The 25,048-nt window shown below is 34.7% G+C and overlaps 1 protein-coding gene and 1 long non-coding RNA gene across 4 annotated transcripts in view; one reads left to right on the forward strand and one right to left on the reverse strand.

Annotated features, from left to right (window-relative positions):
- The window catches only part of LOC139795924 (uncharacterized), a 69,176-nt gene extending 48,757 nt beyond the window's left edge, over positions 1–20,419 (forward strand). The window contains exon 6 of the long non-coding RNA XR_011725759.1: positions 19,631–20,419. This is a non-coding gene — a long non-coding RNA (uncharacterized lncRNA). The remainder of the gene's footprint in view (positions 1–19,630) is intronic.
- Positions 718–25,048, reverse strand: part of GLRA3 (glycine receptor alpha 3) — an 82,526-nt gene continuing 58,195 nt past the window's right edge. For 2 of the 3 annotated variants that reach the window (XM_071743197.1, XM_071743198.1), the window contains exons 6-10: positions 24,762–24,899; positions 17,852–18,066; positions 16,175–16,321; positions 11,003–11,122; positions 718–7,089 (exon numbers count right to left, since the gene is read on the reverse strand). In XM_071743197.1, the coding sequence (XP_071599298.1) occupies positions 6,820–7,089; positions 11,003–11,122; positions 16,175–16,321; positions 17,852–18,066; positions 24,762–24,899 (890 nt within the window). In that variant the 3' untranslated portion in view covers positions 718–6,819. The remainder of the gene's footprint in view (positions 7,090–11,002; positions 11,123–16,174; positions 16,322–17,851; positions 18,067–24,761; positions 24,900–25,048) is intronic. The other variant, XM_071743199.1, reaches the window with a different exon arrangement.

Raw genomic sequence — 25,048 nt, forward strand, 5'->3', positions numbered from 1 at the left:
AAGGCTCCAAGACATATCGTTGCTGTACTGAATTATTAGTCACTGATAATGGAAATACCACATTTGCAAGTATGTCAAAGTTCCTGTATTTGTATCCCATTGACTTGAAAAGCAGGGTGACACAAGTGAACTGATACTGCTTTTTGTCATATGGCATCTGAACTGAGGCTACTGAAGGTTTCTAAATGGCATCACATTGACGTCTGGCTGTTACTGAGGTGACCGTTCTGACCATGATTTCACAAGCTTATTAACACTTCTGTAATCAGATTAGCAGAACTCAGACTGTTCTTAAAGGACTTCTTGCTAACTTCAGTTCTCTTAAATTAATTTTTCTATTAAGGAGTACTTTTTTTGTTTTTTTAGAATGGGAGCCCATTCTCTCTCTCCCTGTCATGTGGAAAGACCTCTTTCTGTTCACTCGGTGTAAAGGAAGCCTTGGAATACCAAATTACTAGTTTATTGTGTGCTATCTTCCATCATGCTCCCTGCAAACGCCTCTTTGTATATCTCGTTAATGCAGTTAAAATATTTCAGTGTTTAATCTGAATTATAAAACAACTGAAGGTATTCTATTCATCCTCTCAAGTTTTCACTCCTGAAATATTTAGCAGTAATGCACCTCAGCTACTGCTGAGGGTTTAATCCTTCTTTCCCATGGTGTTGATGGTCTTCCCTATGACTTAAAACCCATTGTCTAAAATATCATTACAATACTTGTATGCTTTCTGGAAAAAGTTAAGTTTATTATTTTTGAACAGAATATCTACAGTGACATGTGACACCATAAATTTTGCACATATTAACACTTCCGAGAATGCCAGTTTAAGCGCAATATGATACTTTAATACAATAAAAAGGTATTTAATCAAATCCATGCACAACACATTTATAGAGTTTTACTAAAAACAAAGTACTTTGAGATGAAGTTGCCATCAGACAGGATTCACAGAATACTTTGAAACCTCACAGACAATTTAATACACTATCATATCAATTTTTTTCTTTCTGTAGCCTTAAAAAGCCTGGGATTTCTAGCACACAAAATACTGTATATTATGTTAAATCTTTAGGTCAAAAGCTTATGGCACAATTTCTTTTTATACAGCTCACAAATGCACATTCAATGAACACCAGTAGCTACTTTAGTCCATTTCATCTGTTAACATCAATCTGTCATACATTAAAGTACAAACATAAGAAAAATATCTTGTATATTTCACAAAGATGAAAGTGAAGAAGTGCAGTAAAATTTAAGAATGTCAAGAATACAAGATGAGCCAATATTTTTCTGGCATTTAACCCACTGCTTCTAGCAATCCAACCTGCTTCCACAAGCCTTCCAAACTGATAGCATTTCAGTGACTACAGTAGGTGTTGTGTGTTGCCTGAAGGCACCTTTTCCAGAATCACTCTAAAACAGAATGCTCATTTTATTATTAACAAGTAGCTTAGTTTGTGATTTATATTACTCCTTCTTATTGTCTCGAAAAGGAAGAAAGTAACGATGATCTGATATTGTTCTTATCTAAATCACCCATATGATTGTCAGTTAAATATGGATACAGTTATCTTACTGCCTCACAGGGGTACTGTAAGGGTTAAAAGCTCATTCAGCAGTTTCACAGTTTAAGGCCAATTTGTGCTCTATTGGATTAGATTAACTCATATGGTAGCTCAGATGCGAGCAGAAGTTGCACATAAAGTGTATCTATCTTTTGCAAGCAACCATCTCAGCTTGGGCTGGGAATGATATAAATAAATAAATTTCCATCTCATATAAAATTATTGCAAAAAATAATTTTATTTTAAGGAAGATTTTTTATCTTTTCCTACTGTTAAAAATATAAGGTTTTGTACAGTTTGTCATATTCCATTTTTATCTACACTATCAACCTACCATTCTGTACGAGATTATAGTACAAACTGGAAGCAATACCTTACTTCTTAAATGTAAAGTGCACACCTAAATCATCTAAATATAAGCCTTTCTAGTGAGTAAACGGAATACCCTCTTGCACATCACAAAGTATTCTTTATAAAGAAGTCTATAAAAAGGTTTTGGAACAAACTGTAATAAAGAGAACCCAGAGAAAAGTCATATATGATTGAGCTGAAATAATAATTAAATCCCAAGATCTCCCTGAATTCTACAAACCTGCTTAGGTAATAGTGCTTGCTGTCTTTGAAAGTAGAATGTGTTTTTTGGGCTTTAAAATATCTAAATAGTAAAACAGTAGTATCCATCCTTCGCTTTCTCCTTAAAGCTCCCTTTATCAACATTATGGAGGAAAACACCAACCCTCTAACCATACAAGCTTCTGTTATTGATACTTGTTTATAGTTTAAAAACAAAATGTATTTTTTTATTTAGACTTTAAGTGGAAGTTTGGTACTGTGGTAGCTGAATGTATCTACTGCATGTCTAGGGGACTTTTCTTAACTTCTCTCAAGGTCTTGAAGTTTTTTGCATTACAAGGGGTGATGTGGATTTGACCACATCTCTCACTTTAGTGCAGGAAGAAGAGAGTCATGTGAGAGGTCACAGGCACTGTTTTGGACTTTGCCTCTCCCTGTGGTCCCTGTTATGCTATGTACAGCCCATGCTTGTCATCCTGCATCTTCCTGTGCTTCTCTTTCCATTAAGAAAGTGGATGGTGTGGAAGTCAATTTCTTTATCTGCACAGGTAGAAACGACTGTTCCAAGAACATATAATTTGCAGCAGTTGGTATAAACTGTTTACTCCTGCAGCTTCTGCTTCTACTTTAATAAATGTACCTTTGGAGAAGATACTGGGAGACAGGGAAAAGTAGGAAGGATGCTTCATGCTTCCCTCTTTCCCCATTATGGTGACTATCAGTTCTTTGGTAGTTGTGCTCCTTGAGTATTTCTCCAGATCCAATAATTTCTCCCTCTGTTTCTATTATATTGCAATGATCCTCTAAGGGCCAGTATTTTGCCTTTGAAATACAGGGCTGGTCTACAGACACCACAAAAGCAGAACAGAGTCTGCACCTGTGGTGAACCATCACTCAGGGAAAAGCTGCATTAGCCTGTCACATAGGCACTGTGCTTACAAGAAGCCTTGTTTTTTGTCTTGGCTAAGGACCTGGACTTGGCAGAGTCCAGGTTCAGTGGCAGGTGAGGTAGCTACTTCAGCCTAATGAATGGGCTCTTTTATAGATGTAGGAGAAACCCTGTTAGGTACCACCTGCCTCGGGCATTACTGCCTTGATGTCCAGTGCCTCTTTCACAGGACTGTAGCATAAACATTGCAGTCTGATAAACACTGCATAGTGCCTTCTAATTCTTTCATCTTAGTAATGTTATTCCCTTCATTCTATAGTTACAGAAAAGTAATCTCCTACACTAATCTTAGCTGATGGCAGTAGCTGTTGATTCTAGCTTTGTACAGAGGGCTGGCCTTGCCTGCTGGCATTTTTTTGACCTTTCCCCTAGTCAGAAGTGAATATCAGGCATTTATGCTTCTTTACATCTCAAATCACATTTATTTCCTTCTTTGCTATGTGACTTTACACTAAGCCATTTGGGAATAATCTAAATGAAATTAAAATTTTAAGTTCTACTTTCTTTTGAAAAACACATTATTTACTACATTGCAGAGGCTTCTGCTACTTTGGCAGATGTTTTTATTCTAGTAAAAAAAACCAAACCAAAACAAAACCGCAAAACCATCAGTCTGGGAGAGCTCTTGGTTGTATTACATCAAAATAGGAAATCTTCACTTACCTGAGGGCAGCAGAAAGACATGGCAAATGTTATGTGCATTTTAAATCATCATAGTGGAAACATTTTTTATTTTCTCCTTTGATTGAAACACTTTTATTATTGCTGGATTACTAAACAAACAAAAAAATGTTCCAGCAACTATAGAGTTTTCATAATGATGTTCTAAGTATATTTAGTATATTTACTTTGAGTGTTCTCTGTAGAAGACTGAGCATTGTATATACTAGTACATATAAAGTAGTGTGTGTGTATATATATATATATATAGTGTGTGTATATATATGTCAATGTAGAAGCAGGATATGCTCAACTTCCCGTGATAAGGCCTATAAAAGAGAAGTACAGCCACATAGAGGAAGGAATAAACTTTCCATTGGCAATGTCTTAGACTCTCTTCAATGTCAGTACAGTGCAAAGCTGAAGAGATACATGCCAAGAGGCGGCAGTAGGTCCAGTCAATAAACCTACAGGTCTCACTTATTTAAGATAGAACACATAGGTTACAATCTTTAAGGGATGTCAGGTTTATGGTTTATATTTTATATATGCTATACGATGTAATTTTTCCTTAATTAGCATACTCTAGTCTAAGAGAAATGTGGCACAGGGGTTGTTCCCCTCACCGAGGTAAAAGGTTCACATACAAACAAAGGATCTATTTCTTTCTGCTTAATAATTTACATTCCTCTGACTCCCCGTTGTAATCCAATCTCTGTTTTATCACTTTCAACATCTCCTGTCTGATTTCTCTATTTGAGAGCATAAACCTTTTCAGCCTTAGAGAGTGAAGAAAGAAATCAGGGCTAAGTTTGTTTAGCTCTGCATGACACTAGCTTGTAAACGTTTTCAAAACATGAGAGTACTTCATGTGCAAGAGCAACAGAGTATTGAATGATTGGGATAAAGATAATGTGAACCAGATACACAAGTGCTATAAATTAGAATGACTAGTAGTTATTCTGATCTGGCCAGAATTTTTTATACCCTTAATTCTTCAGTTAAGAATTCTTTATTGAATGCAAGTCACCTATTTTAGAAGGAAAGGAGGTGAACCTGAAATATAATGTAATTGCTTATGATTGCCTTTTGATTATGGACCCAGTAATTCAAACAGTCCTCAAACAAAATATTATTGACTTCACTGCTAGCAGAAGCGAGTTCACAGCCCTTTTCATACAATACACAGCTAATGATAACTTTGAGAGATAAATATGACCCAACTGAAATGACAGCCATTATGAGTTCATTATGCCCTCTCACATAGATGAGCACCTTCATAAGTGAATGGGATTTTTTTTGAACATGCACATAAAGAAATAAACAAAAAGAAGACACAATCTCAGCAAACAATAATTGTTTAAAGTGCATTAAATTAATTTCAGATCATAAAGGAAGAAAAACGACTTTAAAAGTACTGGTTTATAATAAAAGAGGGTCATAATGCTTCTTTCTGACACAGCTGAAAAAAATATGAGAGCTCCTATTTTAGAATCTCTCTAAGTAATTCCTGGAGGAAAACAACAAACCCAAGGTTGCTCTGCTATAATCCTCAGTGCAGAGTTACATTGCTTCTGTTCCTCCATGTGCACCATGCTTTTGGCAGTGCACCAGGTGTTTGCCTCCAGCTGTATTTTGCTTTTATATATGCATTATGAGTAAAAACAAACAAAAATTTAAAACTCGTTCAAAATAAAAAGATTTTTGCAGTGAGAAACAGCCTCAGCTACTGGACTTAAACTATCTGGTAATTCTAAATGTCAGATGTCCATGTCTTACCATGATTTGTTTTTCAATTAACAAGACAGGCAAAAGTAAACACTCTTGCCTATAAGCTATGCCACAAATGTGGTATAATTCAAAGGAGCAGCTAATATGACTTATTTAATCCTGAGCAGGCAAAATCCTTCTAAGACTTTTAATGGTTGTTCTCCTATTTATTAGTATGGAGTACAATAAATGTAAAAGGCCATCCAGATCTTTTTTCGTGTTTCAGAAAACTTCTATTTATTTCCAAAGATGTTAAGTGCTTCTTAAATCATGTCTAAGTCATATCAATATACTTCAAAGAATGAGATAGAAAGCTTGATATATTGTTAAATTAACTCCTGGTTTTATGTAACATGTAGGAGGCCAATGTGAACAAACACAACTGTACTCATCTTCCAAAAGTTTCAGTGAAACAGTTGACTATTTTCTTTTAGTTTTGATCCAAAATCTCTTTGCATTGAATCAGATGAAACATTGCAGATTTTTTAAATGTAATTTGCCTGTTTCCAAAGCTTTATGAGTTTTACCTATTGAGAAAAAAAAGCTGAAAATCATCTTCAAAAATATAAAATGAGAAAAAATATTGTTTCACTTGTCAAAGCATAGGTAATTAAAAGAAAATATCCTTTGCAGGCATCAATACTTCACAAATTTTATTGTATTTCCCATGTGATATGCAGGCTTTGTGCTGTCTGAGGTTATTTTAACATACACCTTCCAGGGCAACAGTAGTATGAAGTACATTGAATAAATTATATATTTTAAATGTGTCAGATGTGCTCATTGCACAACCACAGGTACTCTCCTTAAGACAAGAAAAAGTAACTAAAAGTGTACAACCTGAAATCAATAATCTGTCATAGTCTTGTAAAATTGAAATAAATATTACAAATTCTAATCTACCCTTGAATACTGTGCGATTTACCTAGGATATTCTGGATCATTTTTTTAATTAAAAATACACCAGAATTTTAAAAAATTAAGGAAAATCATAGAGTACTGTACAACAATACCACTATGTAACAGTATGTTTAAATACTTGGCAGAAGAGCTTCAGTAGAGAGTGATTTACAATGAAAAAATTAGTATTTACTTTAACACAGGAAGTTTGCAATAGTATGTGTATATTCTCTTGGTGTCAGTCTTCCATTCCACTGACTGGGCATCACAGGCAATGCAGTATTTTTTTTTCCCTCCATGGTTTTAACTCTCCCAATCTCTACTTGGATGTGCATTTTTAACAAGAAGCCTCCTGTTGAACATGTCAGCTGGGTTTGTATGTACTGCAAGCCTTATTCTTGTTATTGGTGAATGTCCTCATGCCTGATGATTTTGTAAATTACCCAATAAAAAATATTGAAAATCAGGAAGGCTAGTGGGAAACAAGCTCTTGATATTGTGTCTATCTTCTTGGCCCGGTCAATGAATACCTTTCTCATCTCATCAGGGCTTTTGGGTGAAGCTTGAACAAGATTATTTGGCCCCTTTTGTGGCACTCCATCTTTTGCTTGCAGACATGGGCCCATTCCATATGCTGTGAAACTAAACTGACTTTCTCTTGCATCATCATCCTGTTGGAAAAGAAAATAGGAAGAAAAAAAGCGAGAAGTTTTTTTTTATTGACAGAAATCTTACTATCTGCTAAATAGAAAGGATTGCACCATAACCTCAGTGAGTTCTTAAATCCACAGTTTATCTTAACTAACAAAAGTATTGCAGCAGCTTTAACAAGCACAGCATTTTCCTATTTGTTTATAGAATCTGCAATCTATTTAGAGAAAAGGGTAGGCTTACTAAACTAGTGGTAATGAAGCACACAGCTTCTGATTTGGTTTGCTTTACTCCCATTTATAGTAAATACCTACAGACTTCAACTGGTCAGACTTCACACTGGTTTTTTAGACAACAGCCATTATCTCTGAATGTTGCTTAAGAAAATAGGATTCTGGCCTCTAGAGCTACTTATTATACAAGCACTAAGGATGTTCACTTTAATTGTAGTGACAATTCTACCTATTTGGTCATTGTATGTTTAGTCAATCTTATCTATATATCTTATTTCTGCTGTGAATATATCAGACAAGGCGAAGAGTAAGTGAAGTCTCTTAGATTCAAATAAAATGAATAAAAGCTGAATGCCGGATTTTTCTTCTGACTCATTCTTCTATCAGTTCAGAGGAAAACTGGCATAAAAATATTCTAAAGTCAGAGAGCTATAAGAGAAAGTGTTTTTTAATCATTTGGCATAGAAACAAAAGCAGACAGTCTGACGTTATACATATTTTCACAGCATGCATTTCAAGAATGTGGCTTCTTTCTAGAGACATATTCTGTACTTCTCTTTATCTGGTTATTGCTATTTTCCAGTAATAAAGGAGGCACAAATGCAGGAAAAAATTGATGTGTAGACTTTAAAGCCAGGGTGAAATTTGGTTCTGAAATGTATTCCAGTATATTCCTTCACTATATATGCTACTCAAAGATTGTCATGTGATTTTGATGATACTCGTTTTTTTAAAACCACTGATTTCAAATGCAAGATTTCCTATTTTTCACATCTAAGTTTTCTTAGTTGCTTTAAGATTCTATATTTATAAGAAGTATGACAAAGTATTATACAAATGTTACTTCTTCAGTAAGTATTTGGGAAAAAAAAAAAAAAGATTCCAAAAGTATTTCCAAGTATTAAAAAAAGAATTGAATAGCAGCCAATTTTCCTTTCACAAGACAATTTTGGTATTTTGAAGTTCTTCCTAGCTTAAGTTAAAATAAAAAGGTAAACTAGTTACCAAAGCCAGTCAAATAATCATTGTTAATAAGCATTTTCTTGTATTTAAATGTCTTACTTTATACAAATGTAATTTCTCAAGGAATAAATTTTAAATCCAAACTTCTAAATTTTTCTTTTTGAAGATGCCTGTGACACTTGGAAAATATGAACATGTTTTGGAATGGAAGAGCATATTTAAAGTTTTGGTTAAGCAGTAGTTTCTAAAAGAAATGTTAAATACTTCATTTTTAAAAAAATCCAGTGATGTTTATCAATATTCATTGAATAAGTTATTAACAAAAGAATTCGTGTCAATTACTAAGTTTTAGGTGCACGAGTTTACAATCAGCAAAAAGGCTTCATCAGAGTTGTAGTTATCACCCCACTGCTTTAGTTGTCATCCAAAAAGCAATACTTTTTCATAGATATAAACTGAATACTTATAGACTAATATAGTTCACTGAAGCTGCTATACTTCAAATCTGTATTAGAAGTTTACAAAAAAAAAAAAATAATCAAAAACCAAAAGACAAACAAACGAACAAAAAAAAACCAAACGTAAAACAAGGAGGAAAAATCACTGACTGACTTGAATATGGAAATGAAGAACAGAAATACAAAATGACAGGATCATTATTTGATGATGTGATAAAACAAAGATATAATTATTACAATAATGTTCCTCTTCTGTCAGAAAAGAATGGGAAATAACATCTGTATAGAAGTTGTACTCCAGAGGAGTCTTAGTGCTGTGTTCCAGTTAACAGAAGCTATAAATACATGGACTGTAAGAATTTATACTAACCTTTGAATTCTAACCCCTTCATATACACAATCCCTAGTTTACAACTTTTTTATTCTTCTCCAGAAAACAAGGCTTATGATTGCAAAGGCTCAAAATGACAATAAAATAATTCTTCTGATTAACAGCTTTCAGTTGAGTATATTTTCAGGATGAGGCACTTTTTATATATACTAAGCCTTTACTGTCTCTGTTCTATGCTTACATGAATTAAGCAGTCCCCTAGAAGGTTTTAAAGGCCAGGTTTCTGCTTTTTTGTTTTTGATTTTGTTTTTGGTTTTTTTTGTGTGTCTCCTTGGGAATATCCTGAATTTATTCTGCCTGCTTGGAAATGTTCTCTGTTCTTGTGGAAGTGATATGAAAGCTCTTTAAGGAGTGTAGCATTTCTGGCCAGCATCTTTAGATGGTGCCTCCTTGAGAGCAGTCAGGTTATTTGGAGCCTACCAAAAAGAACCAAAGAACCTACCAAAGAATCAAAGTTCTAGGGCTAATGAATATGCAGGAAAAGGCACTTTCTGAGCATTCTAACATGCTAGGTACTGCCATAATATTTTTTCTGGGGCACCAGCTGGAACACCCAAAGTGTGGTGCTGCAAGTTTTCCAGCAGAGTCATAATGCAGAAAAATCATTAATTTGCCCTCAGGTTTGCATCTGAGGGTCCTTGTGCACAGCAGGAAAGATGTTATTTTTATACTAATATTAATTTAGAGTGCTTTTTAAAAGGCATTTTTGTAAAATGTCAGTGAAACTCTGTTTGTTTTTCTCAAATGACTTGACTACAGTCCCTCTTTTTGTCAAGAAATATTTCTCAAAATATATGTTTGAATTAACAGCTTTTGAATCCATCCAATGGAAATAACCCTGTGTGTCCCAGCTGAGAATCTAGTCAGTGAATCCTGAAAAAATCCTGCATTTTGGTTGATTGTTTTTGTTGTTAATAGCAAGGTTTGTTTTGTTTTGTTTTTTGGCTTTTGTGAATTTTTTCAGTGTATCATCATGAAGAAAAGAAAGTTAATGGTTTCTTACTGATTTTTGATAAATCTACTAGATCTTCATGAGTTAACTTTTAAAGGTTTGATATGAATGTGCTTTTCATATATATGGCTTTGTAATTAAATATTTGAAACTTATTCTGCATACAGTTGTACATAAATATTTTATAATCTTTATTAAAGAGAATTTATTAATAATCTTAATAAAGATTAATCTTTAATATTTTTAATCTTTATTAAAGATAATAATCTTTATTAAAGAATGGAAATAAATTTAGATAAGAGTTCTATTTAGAAAGTTAGAATACTGCAGGAAATAATATCAATTATTTTATGTTTCTATCATAATTGTTCTTCAAAATACTTAGCTGTAAAGTATTAGAAAACTGTCAGTTTGAGTCTCTGTAACTACTTTTTTTCCACATCCATATAAGTAATAATGCATTTTTCTTGAGAAATAATATGCATAAAGGCTGAAAATATCTCTATAGTCTTTTGACTGTAGGTTGTGGAAACAGCTTGAAGACTTATTTGAAGCCTTGGTTTTAGTTATTTGAGCACTATAATTTTTACTCCTAATTTTTGAGAAGAAAAATGTTACTGAATTTTTTTGCGACATGAACAGCTTTGTGATCTGGTAGCAACTGTTTTCTCCTTTAATTTATGTCACTGTTCCTTTGAAGCTGCAGAAGGTGAAACTTTAAATACTATGCTTTAATTCAGATTTAAATAGATCAGAAAGGATTATGAAATTAACAAGACAGGTAACTTTAGTAACATTTCATGTCATCACATACAGATAGCAATGAATGCATATGGATCTCACATGGGAAGACATAATTTCAAACAAAAGGACAGGGCCTCTGTTAATGACTGGATATCACATTATGACAAATGGGACATCTTCTTTATTGATTACCCTTAAATTTGTACTGTAGATTTGAAGCAAACTCCCGTCTATAGGTCCTGTACATCTCAAGCCATTGCTATGCTGCAATGATTCACTGATTTCATTTCCATCAAGAACTCCCTCAAAATACTTTCATCAAAACGGATGGGTTGACCAAAAAGAAAACAAAAGAAAAGAGGTGTGATTACCATTAAAGACAATCTAGTTTTCATGTCTATTTTCCTCACTAAAGATACAGTGATCTTTAGATTTTTGAAAATAGAATTAAAAGATAAAATATGCCTGAAAAGTAAATATTAAGCTAATCTAAAATCCAAGTTTCATTCTGTATATGTACACAGTTAATGTTTTTCCCCATAAGGTATAAATGCAACTAAGAAAAAGCACTGCTTATAGGTGTGCCTCAGTAACCCTATGTGTCTTCTAATTCTGCCATTTTTTTCCTTTTGACTTTCAAGACGAAAAGGAGCGTAACTGTGAATGAATTATTAATATTTTCATGCATTTGGAAGGAATGTATTCATCACATTAGAAGTACAGTATTTTAAAAATAGTTGTGGACATATTTCTTTGCCTGACAGAGACAAAGCACTGTAGATCATACACAGACGACCAAATGGAGGCTCAGATTAGGAACCAAATTTCCTCTGGTCTCAGTATGCTATTTGTGTAATTATAAAGAGTTAGACCCTTTTTGAAAAACTTACTATACCTATTGTGATGCTTATTGGAAACAGCAATGAATAAGTTGCATATTATGTTGCAATAGAAGTTTTTGTTTATAAATTTGTTTATAACATAATCCCAGACAATTTTGTTAATTCTGTGTGAATTGGATTGGGCCTCTAAAAAGAAATTTGCCTTTCATTTATTTGGAATCACTGAGTGAGGTCCATAATTACAACCATAAAAATGGTAGCTAGAGGGTGCATCTATACCTAAGAATCATTTTGATGCCGTGGTTACCTGTGAAGGGAGGCTGCGAATGTATTAGGTGGTGTAAAAAAGAGACAGTGAGTGTAGGTGGAGAAAGCATAAGGAAAATGGCAGGGATAGATGAGTTTTGGATGCCAGAAGGTCGTGATTCAGCTCTTTATATAATTACATTTTGTGTAATCTTGCATATAATTTTTCATAAATCTCAGCAGTTCTTATTTTGTTTGCTACGCACATTACCTCAGGGGCTTTGTCCAAGAGAGATTTCAGTTCTCTCCTGTTATCAACCAGTATTGAAAAGGAATAACCATATTTTGATAAAGTTTACAATAGAATCCAACCTGGGAAAAACGGAGTGATTGTTTGAGGATATATTTAGAGTTAAAATTTATTTAAATTATTTGGACAGAGTCAGAAAACTACAGGAGAGGTTAAAAAACAAGGTACTCCATTCAGCCATGAATAATCAGCTTCACAAATATAAGATGGAAAGTTAATGGCTCTTCAGAAGCTCTGGAGAAAGACCAGGGGTTATGAAAAGTCACAATCTTGACATAAGTGAATACCAAGCTGTTGTTAAAAAGGAAAATAGCAACTGGTTTGCATAAATACACAAATATTTTGTGTGATGTGGCCCTTTGGCTGCTGTCAACTGTTACTGGGTAGGCTTCATGTTGCAAACACAGTTTGGAGGAATTGTATGATTGTATTAAGATAATTTCCAGGGAAGGAGGATGTGAATGAGCAAAGAAAAGACTTTAACAACTGGGAATATTCAAAGAAAAGAACACTGAATGGAAATGTGCATATGGCTACAAAAGGAATCTGTGCTCTGTCTGGACAAGCCATGACAGGCCAAAACAGACATGAGTGAAAAACTTCCTAAACCATTGGAATAGATTGCAGAAGAACTTTGGAATTTTTATGACTGGGATGAATTAGATCTAACTGATCTGCTACTTAGGTCAGGAAAAAGGAGTCGCTGATCTCCTAGTGGTGTTCTAGCACTGCAGTTCAGTTGTCTGACAGGTGCCAGGGTTACCTAATAGAAACAAATATTTCTTGCAGGCAGCATGTCTTTTTAATGAAGAAAAGCTGTCTTTCATAAAGAAAATAGACTTGATATATTCTATAGCTGTGCTATTGCAGCTAGATATTATTCATACATGTTCTTGTATGTCAACATATACCTGAAGTGCAACATTTTTAAAACTGTGTATATTTGGACTTCTGCAACACAGCTGAATCAGTAGGAATTTTGCTGTACCTGTGCAGGTAAAATGTCAGTGCCCAATGTTCTGTATTCACTGACTGGAATTTACCTGGTAGAAAAACCTAGTCCCAGTAAAATGTCTGAAGATGGTAACCACAGAGGATGAAAAAGTCTAAAACCTTATTCTAACCTTTATTTCTTTAAATTCTCTTTCTTTTCAAAGTGAAAACTGCTACTCTATTCACTATTTATGTTCTAGTAGATTAAAGTTCAAGGAAACCCCTGAAGTTTATTTTAAATGCAGTGTTTTAAACTAACATCTTTGACTTCATTTGACTCTGGTCAAATAAACATTTTTTTACACATGGCAGTTTTGAAAGTCAATATTATCTAATTCCTGAGCTAATACTGCCTGTTTGACCTGGACCAAATGGATAACAAGCAGGTACAGTTTTACAATTATGCCCTATAGTAACTGACTGAAAAAGCAAAAGAAGAAGGAAACACAAGTTATTTTGACTCATGATCCTAGGGCATCTGTGTCAAGTTACAAACTGTGATGAATAAATAATAACATTTGCAGTAAGGAAGTTTAGTTATTAACTGATTTTCTTTAATCCAGAAGACATAAATTCTTATTTCTATACCAGAGTGTTTAGGATCCAGATTTTTTTTAAGAGATAAAATCTCTATGCTGTAACATTTCAAGTCCTTTTGGGCAATGAATGGTTTCATAAAATTTTGAGGAGAAGTTACTAGCTGAACTGTCGCTAGGGCTTAAGAAGTTCTATTCTCAAAAATTAGCTCTGGCCAGGACCTCTGGCTCTGCAGAGAATTGGAGTTATTGAAGAAATGTTCAGTTAAATCAACCCTTTCTGAAAATTGTCTATTTGTCAATGTTTTAGCAGGGAAACGTAGCATTTTTTTGTAAATTTAAGCTAAGAAACATGTCTCATGATGAAACATATAAATAAAGGGAAGGGAAAGCCATTTAGCCCTGAATATAGTTAATGCCCTCACCTGGGTATGTTATGGAGAAAAGCATTGAAACACATCTTCATTCTTCAGAATCTAAGAGGAGTACTTGATAATTTATTATAGACTTTGCAGTCTCTAAAACTAATCCTCTAATTTCATGGGAACCTACCTGAAGCTGGAAGACTATCTTATGAAGTGAAAAAATTAGAATAAGGAAGTGTGAATTCAAAAATACCATGATGTCAAGCACTGATACACCAAAACACTCAAGTCAGAGACAATTCATATTTATACTACTTTGCTAGGTGATCTTCTTGTAGGGCTGCTTTGTATGTTGTGGATCCTTCCTCAAATAACTCTAAGCTGAAATTTGATTGATTGTGATTATTGAAGAAATCTTTGTTGAGCTTGAAGTCTGGCTAAGAGGGGGCTGGAAAGAGATTTTGTTTAATTATGAGGAAGGAAAATAATATTACCATCCAGTCTCTAGCCCTGTGGTTATAATAAGTGGCATATATTTAAGGAAGTGAAAATATATCCTTAAAGTTGAATATGGTAAACTTGCCTGAAGTGCAGAGTGCACTACATTGCATAGTAAGAAAAGAATGGACTAAAAGTATAGTTGTGTAATATATCACTCAGCAGAGCTGTTTGTATTGGATACATGGCAAATTTTTTGTAGCTCACTTGCCCCTTGTCTAGGAATTCATCTCTGTGCTTCACATTGCCCCCATTCCAAACCATTAGGAACCCTTTAGAGAGTTGCCATACTCCATATTTTTAAAAAACCAAACAACAACCTGTCATGCAAATGCTGTTTTCTTCCTGTGTATCTCCAAAAGAGGGTTTTTTTTTCTGCTACTGTCATCAAAAAAAGAAAACAAAGCATATTTTTCTCTAGGACAAATGTCAAAAGCAGGTACATGCAGTCTGTATTATTCTCTAGGCTACAGTATGTGAGACTGCACCTGAAGAAGTCTACGACTTAACAAATAGGAACAGGGCAATATATGAAATGTTATTTTCATTTGACTGTCCAGCCTGCCTTGCTAGCAGAGTTCCTCCAGTTCTTGCTAGCAGAGGCTGCTTAAATAGGCTTTGCATCTTTTCAGTATCTTCTAAGTTAAAGGGAATCAACCTGTAAAATGTCTTCCTCTTATGATGTGAGCAGCAAATTGATGCCAGTCTTCAGGAATGAAAGATGGTTGGAGTGAGTCATGTTGCTATGGTCAGACCTGCATCCATAGTAATAATCTAGATAGTGACTGAAAGCCAGAGGAAAGAGTCTTCATGATATCAGTGGTGGGCATTCATTTAATGAGTAAGCTGGGGAAATATTTACACTTTAAAAATCTGAAGTAGGAGTTACATATTGTAAGAAATTTTGCTTATTGCTTGATTTAACTGTGGATTTCAGAATTCAGTATTGTACCCTTGGCTATTTAATTTTGCATATTGGTAGATACTTATTTCACCATAGTCTAGATAGCTCCAGCTACAAATAAGTAATTATAAACATTGCCATATTAAAGTTTCTTACCAATTTTATTAATATTTTCCACTAAATAAATATGTTAGAGGGGGCAAAAAAATAATAACCCTTCTGAGTCTTTTTGAAATAAAATGTTTGCTCTACCACCAATAATATTAATTGAAAATTTTTTTCTTAAAAAATATTTACATGAAACATAGCTTTTCAGGCTTTGTTGAATTTCATTATTTGTTGAATCTCAATTCAGTTCAAACTGATGCAAGTACCAGTAACACTGAAATATAATCTGACTCCTCAGAGTGAAATTCATGGTTGTGCAGATGGTTCCCACATGGCCCATGCCCCATTTAAATCCCTCTTAATCCCTCTTTTGAGAACTCAGGTTGGATTTATGCAGTGCCTAGTCCTTGTGGTGACCCTCTGCCTGTAGTGAATTTCATTCTGTGCTGCCATTTTATTTATATTACTGCTTTAATTTGCAGTTTGTTTACCAAATTAACCCAATATCCTGGCATAAATCAATCTCAGACTTTTTCAAAGTTTTGCATACTGTTACTTTTACCTTGTTCTTCTTCCTCTTGCGGCGGAATCGCAGAAGTTCCTTATGCTGCCTTGACACAAAGTTTACAGCTGCGTATTCCAAAAGTGCAGAAAATACAAAGAGCAGACACACAGCCATCCAGATGTCAATTGCTTTGACATACGACACCTATGAAGAGAATTGAGCAGAATACTGAATGTGCTGAAAATCATAGATTTGAAGCTTATTATTTCACATCAGGAGAAAGTGCATTAATATCTCCACATCCAGGAAACAGAACTTGATATGAAAGTATGGAGAGGGTCAACCATGCAATCTGTAAGAGTTAAACATCTTAAAAATGTAGTCTTTCACAAAATGTGTTTACTGCTTATGGCAATAATAGTTTCTTATAGTGTGCTTGTGCAATTTATCACAACCCAAATAATCCACAAGAAACACAAGCACTTTCTTTACTTGTGCCACAGAGATCTCTGAATGATATTAAGGAACCAGAGGACAGCTTATAGTAGGATGAGTAGGAATTCCTGTAACATAATGGATCTAATTTAGAGTTCCTGAAACAGAATTTAGGAGCGAGATAGGTGGAGAACTCTGATATGTTAATTCTCTGCTAATATAGGCATGATAAATCAAAGATGCTGATTCTAATTAGTCCCATAATTTTGACTCAGTGGAAGTACTGAATGTGATTTACAGCGTGAGTGCTGTTACAATGTTTCATTGCCAAACAGCTGCAGGACATCATCCGAACTAGGAAGGTAGATCCTCTTCCTTCTCTGTGTACAGATTTACAGGAGCTTTTTCACATAAGCCAATGTACCTAGCTTCAAGCCTCAAAAATGTGACAAAAAGCATCTGTACCTCTCTTTGGTAACATCTTATGGCCTTGCTTTTCAGAGTTTTTATGGCATTCCATTTTCTTATTTCTTGACCCATCAATTTGAGACACAACCCCCACTCATCTCATTTTACTTAGAAAAAAAAATTAATTATCCAACCTAAAAATATCATGTTAAAAATAGTACAGAAGTTGACTTTGTGTATTTTTAATATATCCACTTTATATATATATATATGTATATATAATATATGCAATGGCACATGAAGATGGTCAAGGAATAATACTTAAAATTAAAATATATATATATTTTCAGCAAAGACAAATCAGAAAACTTAAATAGTTGGTTGCAGAAATGTACATTAAGATTGTGTAGTGAACCACTCATACAATTTTTTTTCTACATTTTAGGGAAAATATTTGTAACTAGTGATTTAATCCACAATGTAGGCAGCTTTTGGGAAAGGCATTTTATTGAGAACAGGTTAAAATCTATGATCTTTAAAAGATTAGTTATATCTGTTATGTCATCAGGCAGTAGGATATAGAAAAGGATGAATTAATCAATTTCGAAGCAGAATTTATGTGGTACTGAATAACATTGCTTTATGAAAGGTTCATGAAATTTGGTAGATAAGTGGCTAGCTAACTAGCTGTGACAGGAGATAAGTAGGATATATTTGATCAGTGACTCCATAAACCCTTAAATATTTCTGTTATTTATCTCCTTTAGAAAATGCTTGATTAAGTGCTAATAATTTAAATGCATATTACAATGTTGTCTGAAGGTGTTTATATGTAACATAGCATTATGAGATCGTACTAATGTGGTACAAAAAAAAGGAAATTCTGCCTACCTTTGGAAGAGATGCTCGTGACCCTGAGCTTTGTGTTGTCATGGTCAGTACAGTTGTTATACCTAAAGCCACTCTGGCTGGAGCTGCATCCATGTTGATCCAAAATGACACCCAGGAGAGAATGACAATCAAGAGACTCGGGATGTACATCTGGATGAGGTAGTACCCCATCTGCCTCTCAAGGTGAAATCGGACTTCAATACATGTAAACTTTCCTTATTGTAACAAAGAAGAAAATATTCAGTAGAAATAGAATGCTCTTTATTGTCAACATCTTGTGCACACTTTAAAGAATTTACACTGCCAAATATATTTGTGCTCTAATGAAAGATGGATGTTTTGATTGCTTTTCAGTGATTTGTAATATGCATGGTCTCCACTATAACGGGAGTATCTGCTGGAAAGGAAAGGAATAGAAAAAATGAAAATTTAAGAATTCAGTAACTTCTGGAGATCTCCTTTTAAGAACCAAACCACAATTTGTTATGACATAGGGAAGCTCCTCTGTGTGATCACACTTGTTATTCCACTTTGTGCTTGGTGATCCTGCTGTATGCAAACAAGAGGCTTGCTCCTCTGTTGTATAAAATCTTGTTTATCTTTTGGTTCAGTTTTAATTATAATAAGATCAGGGTGGGTTATCAATAGGAGATTTTGCTAAATCTCTCATTTTATCCCTATCCAAATTGTTCATACTCGAAAGTATGATTGTGGTTCAAACAGAAATTGAGGATTTGGGAATAGGCAACCTTAGATAGCTGATTAAATGGCCTGATTTTTGCAACTACTGAACAAGCAACTTCCACTAATTTAACTAAACTATTGTTCGCTCATCAAAATGCCATAAACCATTATTTTTCACTTATAAAAATAGGTTTTATCACCCTGTAAACTTAGATCATTCCAAAGATCTAGATCTGGTCTTGTTAAATTCTGCTCAATGCTTGTATTAGTCACATATGAAGGGTGCTGAAGGCAATACTGTTACTGTCAGTAGTGTAAATGTGAAACAGTTACCAACAATAAGAAAAGCACAGATTTCTTTCTCACTTGAATGAAAGCATTTTCTAGTTCTAAATTTAACATGTAGTTGATGACTTTGTAAGTGGCATTAAGGTTTTTTTGCTATATTTTCCAGTATTTTTTTACAGATTTTGCTAATACATTTTTATTTGTGAGAATGCTGTTTTCGAGCAAGTCTTTCCACATTAATAGTGCTTTAGTATTTATCATACTAACAAAATTTATGTAATGGACTTATTTATGAGTTTATCCTATACTAATTTAGCATATTGTGGTTTATGCTGTGACATAATTAGGCATACAAAAATGAGCTTCAGATAAAATCAAAGTGAAATATATTTTTATTCTAGGCATGTGATATGATTGGAAAGAACTTCTGAACTTCATTATATTACTAATAATTCTCTTGATAGGCCATTATTTTATTCTGTAGTGTCATTAGAAATGTCCTTGTATGGAGTTTTTATGCTCCTGAGGCACTAAAATATTATTTAGAAAGATGTCGATGTTAAATGTATTTGATGTTAAATTTAAAAATGACATAATATTTCTTAGGAGTTTTGTATCTGCCAGTGGAATTATTATGAATTAATTTCTGCTTCAATCAAGGGATATCCTTCTTTGAAAGGATACTTACATGACACATATTTTCACTTAGCAGTCCATGTAACTAGAAATTCTGTACTCTCTGGACTTTGTCAGAATCATTCTTACTTCAAGATGGTCCTTACACTGGAGATTTCATTTTTGTTACAGGAGTTGCTGGTCTAAGTGCAAAAGTGTTGGTGTTTTTGTCTTTCCTGGCTGAGGTCAGAACCACCTGCATGAACTTGGCTAATGAAGCAGAATGGAAAAAACCCCACATTTGCACCAGCAGATGTGATCCTCAGCTAGGAGGCAGCCAGCAGAAGTTGTGCTGTTGTTTCCCAGCTGAAGCCAGCATCCAGCTGTCTGCCTCTTTTCTTGAATGGATCAGAAGAGACATACCCTTGGAGTCATTCCATCTGGGGAAGGAGATAGACAAGCATCTAAGAGCATTGCTCTAATAATTCATTTGCAGTACATAAAAGTTAAGCTCTCACTCATTCTGATATGCACTGTAAATGCCACAGAGGAGGAGCACAAGAAACCTTTGTGATAATGGGGTTTTGCTGAGGCTGAGTAACAGACTAATGCCTGATGCTGCTTTCAGACCAGAGCTGAGTACGGATGTGTGCACAATCCCTAAAACATGCAGATTTTGTAATGAAAAAAAAAGAAGAATTATTGAGGGCTTACTAAAATACATTATTTTTTTTTCCTGAAACAGAGGTAATGCTCTTTGTAAATCTGACCTAGCCAGGCATTCAGTTGTGATAAAGGCACCAAAAGGGCTACCTTGCTGAATGCTGTACTAACACATAGGAAACAAATTTACTAGTACATATGCACATGATGGTGCGTTTTTCTCTCTTACACACATTCGTTAGTAACAATGTCAAATCTGCTGGGCTGGCATTTCTATGCGATGTCCACACTGAAATAAATATTACAGTGAAAAAAAAATATTTTCCAGTCAGTCCATATCTCCAGAAATTAGAAATGACTTTTGGTGGAAGGTATTGTCTGTGCCCTTGTTTTGGTTGTTGTTGCTGTGGCCAGTTGTGAATAACCTAAGAAAGCCAGTTTTCTGCCTCATCGCACCTTCACACTGCGCAGCCTCCTCTGACTGTAGAAGGTGCTGCAGGTGCTGTTTAAGCAGTGAGTTACTCAAGTAAGAGTATGCCTGCATGATTTAAAGGTGCTGCCAGCATTGTGGCACGTACAAGGGGAATTAAGCATAATTCAAAGCTTTCAGGCCATAAAGAATCCTTTTTTTCAGTTTCATCTGACTCAAACTGATCCAGAGGCAGTAGCTGGTAGAACTTAAATATACTTATGCCCTTTTGGCAACTTCCAGGGTATCCCTTGGGGCAAACTCTCCTTGTTTGCCACTCCCAGAAAGGCTGAGTATCTGTTTCTGAAGCTACATAGAAAGCTTTTAAAATTGAAAGTCATCTTAGTAAACTGGGCCAAGGAAGCAGAGTGCCTAAGAAATAGTTATTAAAGATAAAAGTAATAGTTATAATTAAATAATTATGAAATTAAAATGTTAATATAACAAAAGATAAAATTAATAAAGTATAAACAAGAACTAAAGGTGCAGAGATTCAGATGCTGATCCATGCAGAAAGAAGATACATCTGCTAAGGGGTGGGGTCTTGATATGGTAAGTTGTAGTTTGCTTGTAAGAAAAGCCTTTGATAATGGTAGTATCTTATCTGCTGTGAGATGTTTTAAGGATGTGAGAGTACTGTTAGCTGAATATATAGTTTAATGAAATTACATTAAACTCTACTTAAAATAAGAATTGTATACTAGCTGAATGGAAAACAGTTCAAAGCTTAGCAGAACTGAACTAAACAAAGTTAGGCAAATCTGAATAAATCTTCATGGGGCCCTGCAGAATATGTGAGTTAGATCTGGGAAGTGGGTATTTTATATTTGGATTCCTACACATCTGTCAGGATGTGTATGGACAATATGCACTGACAATAATTTGTGTGATGCTTTTAGATTGCTGTTCAGCTGCAACCTAATACGATCTAATTGCAGACCATCATAGTCTTTCTCTTTGCTGTATTTTTCCAGCCCTTCTCTAAGGCTGATTCTGGCTTTTGTCTCATCCTGAGTTGAGACACTTCAGTGTCCTAGGTAGTAGAAAGCTGGTCCTTTATGTTTGTGTGCATTATGGCCCCAGACAGATGACATTTTGATTAATATTGTCCCAATACCAAATCATTCATCATGCAATTAATCAAAGCTTTTGTCAAGTCCCCTGCATATGTGAACCCTAATATTTTAGGTTATCTAGTATCTAGGATGGAATCAACCAGGCAAAGGTTGTTCTGGTCTTTTGGGAAAGTGAGGGTATTAGCTCCAAATGTCCTCAGACAAACTGGATTAAAGCAAAAAACAGCTCAAAAAACCCCAACAAAAATGGCAATTCAAAAAATGAACCTCAAATAGGAAGCTTTTTATTTTTAGTTAGTAACATTGAAAGAAATCATTCAAGTGCAAGTGTAGTGTGTCATCCATGGTGCAGGAATAAAGCCAAGACAGGGTATTCCTGTTTGTGCCTGTTAGCCAATGCTTTTCTGTAAAAATTCATGCTATCATATAGTGGGATTTTTGGAGCTGTGGTTGAAACTACCTTTGATCACAATTAAAGCCGGTATTGCATAAACACCCAAGGGAGCAATGCATGTACATAGGAAGCAAATGAGGGCACAGTAAAGCCAGACACCACCCTTGTAATGAGTGGTTTTCATTATGTGATTTTTCTGGTTGTTATAATTCTACTTCACTTCCCAAATTTGTTACTGTGGATATGTCTGTGGACCCAGTGAGAAGTGATAAGAAAGGTTGTTGCAACACTTCAGAACAGACTTGATGAACCATTTTGCAGCACTGTTGCTGAAACTGGTTTGTCCCTGTGTTTAGAAGGATCCATTTTCAATTTGACATGAAACACCGGTGAGACATGCACTGATCAGTTTCCACGTACTGTCCTGAAACTTGTTAATTTGTTTCATAGGGAGTCTTTTGGTGTTCTTTTCTGTTTTGCAAGGATGTCTTGAAAGACTTTTCCACCCTGGTTGTAACAAAATTTAAATTGAAAACTCTTCTTTGGTCACTTACTGCATGCAGCTGAAGTTGCTTTCAAGAATTCATTCTATCTACTCTGTCATTGGCCAGAGAAATAGGCTTTATTGCTAGTTTTTAAAATTATTTTTTTTTGTTTTTCTTGTGGAGTATCCTATAGGAATAGCTACCTACAGTATCTCATTGCATGAGCCCTGAGAAAGCACAAAGCTGGTCACGTATCCAAGACATAATGGAGAAAAAGAAACTGTAAGTTGCTGAATTTTAATAACATTTTAAGGGGTTTTTTTTAGCCTGCATATGGTATCTAATAATACTGCTTGTAACAGAGAAATGAAAGCTACTACCACCCTCCTAGTAACCAAACCAAATCCCTGTTTGATGAAATTATACTGAGGACTTGAATGAAAACCAAATTATACTCCGCAGAAAGTACCGTTGTTATCTTGGAAACAAGAATGTCACAATAAATGTAGTCTTGGATGAGTAAGACTATCTTTTCTTTTGGTTTGCCCTGCCAAAGTTCTTCCAGATTTGCACCTGGGATTTTAGGGCTGTAACTCAAAGCAGGCCACTCTGCTGCTTCCTCTGGTGAGGACATTCCCTGCTGCTTGGTGACGATGCCCCTCAGCATCACATTGCTTTCCCCCTGCCCATCACAGGCAGCTCCCACAGCTGTGCACTTGTCTTCTTCTTTGCTGAGGTCTTCCAAAGCATATTGTGATGGCCTGTATCCAGGCTTCCAGATTTCCTGCATTAGTAAATGGCTTGACTTTTTATGGACAAATCGAATGGCCTAATTATTGTTTTAAGTACAGGCACAAACTTTGGATGAGATGGTTGGAGAGAGGTTTAGGAATTGCAAGAAATTCTGAAATTTCTATTCAATACCACATTAAGTACAGCAGTAATTTTTTAATTCCTCAGTTAGAGATTTGCGATGCATCATATTTTCCAAATGAGCTTTGAAAAAGTTAAATACCTTCTATCAGTACTTATTATTCATTAATGTCATTATGGAGGTTATAATAGTACAGTTACAGATACATGCTGAAGTGGGATAAAACCAGGAGAGTACAAAAAAGGGAGAGGGTGCCTATGTATCTCAAAGAAGACAAAGAAAAATGACAAAAAAAATATTTCTTGCTTGTCATAGGGATTGTTGTAAAAAGAAAAAAATATTAATGCCATTATTATAATTAAGTTGTTTGAATGAAAAAATTACCCTGCTATAGGGTGTGTATCTCCACCCCTGCAATTTTTTATTGGTTATCCAGATATCAGTATTTGAACAGTGAAAGTGAATGTTATGTATTTCCTACTTATTTCAGGGAACACTTAAAAATCTTTCAATATCTCTCAAATCTAAATGCAGATTATTGGAGAACTTTCCCCTTCCTTTGGGACCATGGCAACTATGATAAAATTCAGCACTAAAAGCACATTTCCTTAATTTTACTTGTAATCAGACCTTCCTTATGAATGCCAGCTATTGAATTTTATCCCTTCTGTCATTTCAGCAGAATCCAACTAAATTGGATTGTTTTAAACTTAAGAATTAAGAATCATATTGGAAAACAGAAATTAAAGCGATATAGAGTTAAGGAGTCCCAGGTTTTGGGGTTTTTTTTCCCATGAGAAGATGTAAGCTGTGCATTCTTAGCCTTTGATACATGGTGGGGTTTTTTTTAAGATTACTATGTCTGTTCAGTTATCTAGATAACTTTTTACAATTAAAATAACTACATTAATAACCCCCTCTTTTTTGAATAATCCTGGAGATAATGAGCTAAACATCATAGTTCTGCAAAGGCTTCAACTCAAAAAGGCTATGATGCTTGGCCAGTGCACAGTAAGGATGCTTTAAAGCCTTCCATCTTGCTTTATGAACTAGGGCAGAGATAACTGACTCTACAACCCTATGTCCCTTTTTCCTGACTGAGCCAGGCCATACTTAGTGCACTTTTGGATTTCAGCAGTTTCAGATCCCAGAGTGAAGATGTGGCCATGACACCACTGTAAAAACAAAACTCCTGGCTGCTTCTGAATTATTTCATCTTATGTTGAAGTCTGGTCAGCCTGTGTGTTTTAATATTCTTGTGAGTTCAGTGAGCATATTTAAAAAAACCAACCCAACAACTCTCCAGAATAGCAATAAATGTTAAATGGCTTTCCACCTTTAATCACTAATATGCTTTCCTACCTGTATTGTAATGCTTGGTGCAGTAACATAAATCCTTTTCTTCTTTCAACAGAAACTGTGGCAGAGTGAGACCTTCTGCTACTTGAACTGCTCCCTTTTCTTGCCATTCAAAAATGAGATCATTCATTGTGTATCCAACTAAAAAAGCAAAAACAAAAAAAACAACAAAAAACCCAAACAAAAAACATGCAAATATACTCTAATTCAACTGCAAACTTCAAAAAGCAGGGAAATGCCAAATAGTGGTCACTCAAGTAAACATCATAAAATGGAGAAAATACAGGGAA

Source organism: Heliangelus exortis, chromosome 4, assembly GCF_036169615.1.
Source record: "Heliangelus exortis chromosome 4, bHelExo1.hap1, whole genome shotgun sequence".
In the NCBI taxonomy this organism is placed as follows: domain Eukaryota; kingdom Metazoa; phylum Chordata; class Aves; order Apodiformes; family Trochilidae; genus Heliangelus; species Heliangelus exortis.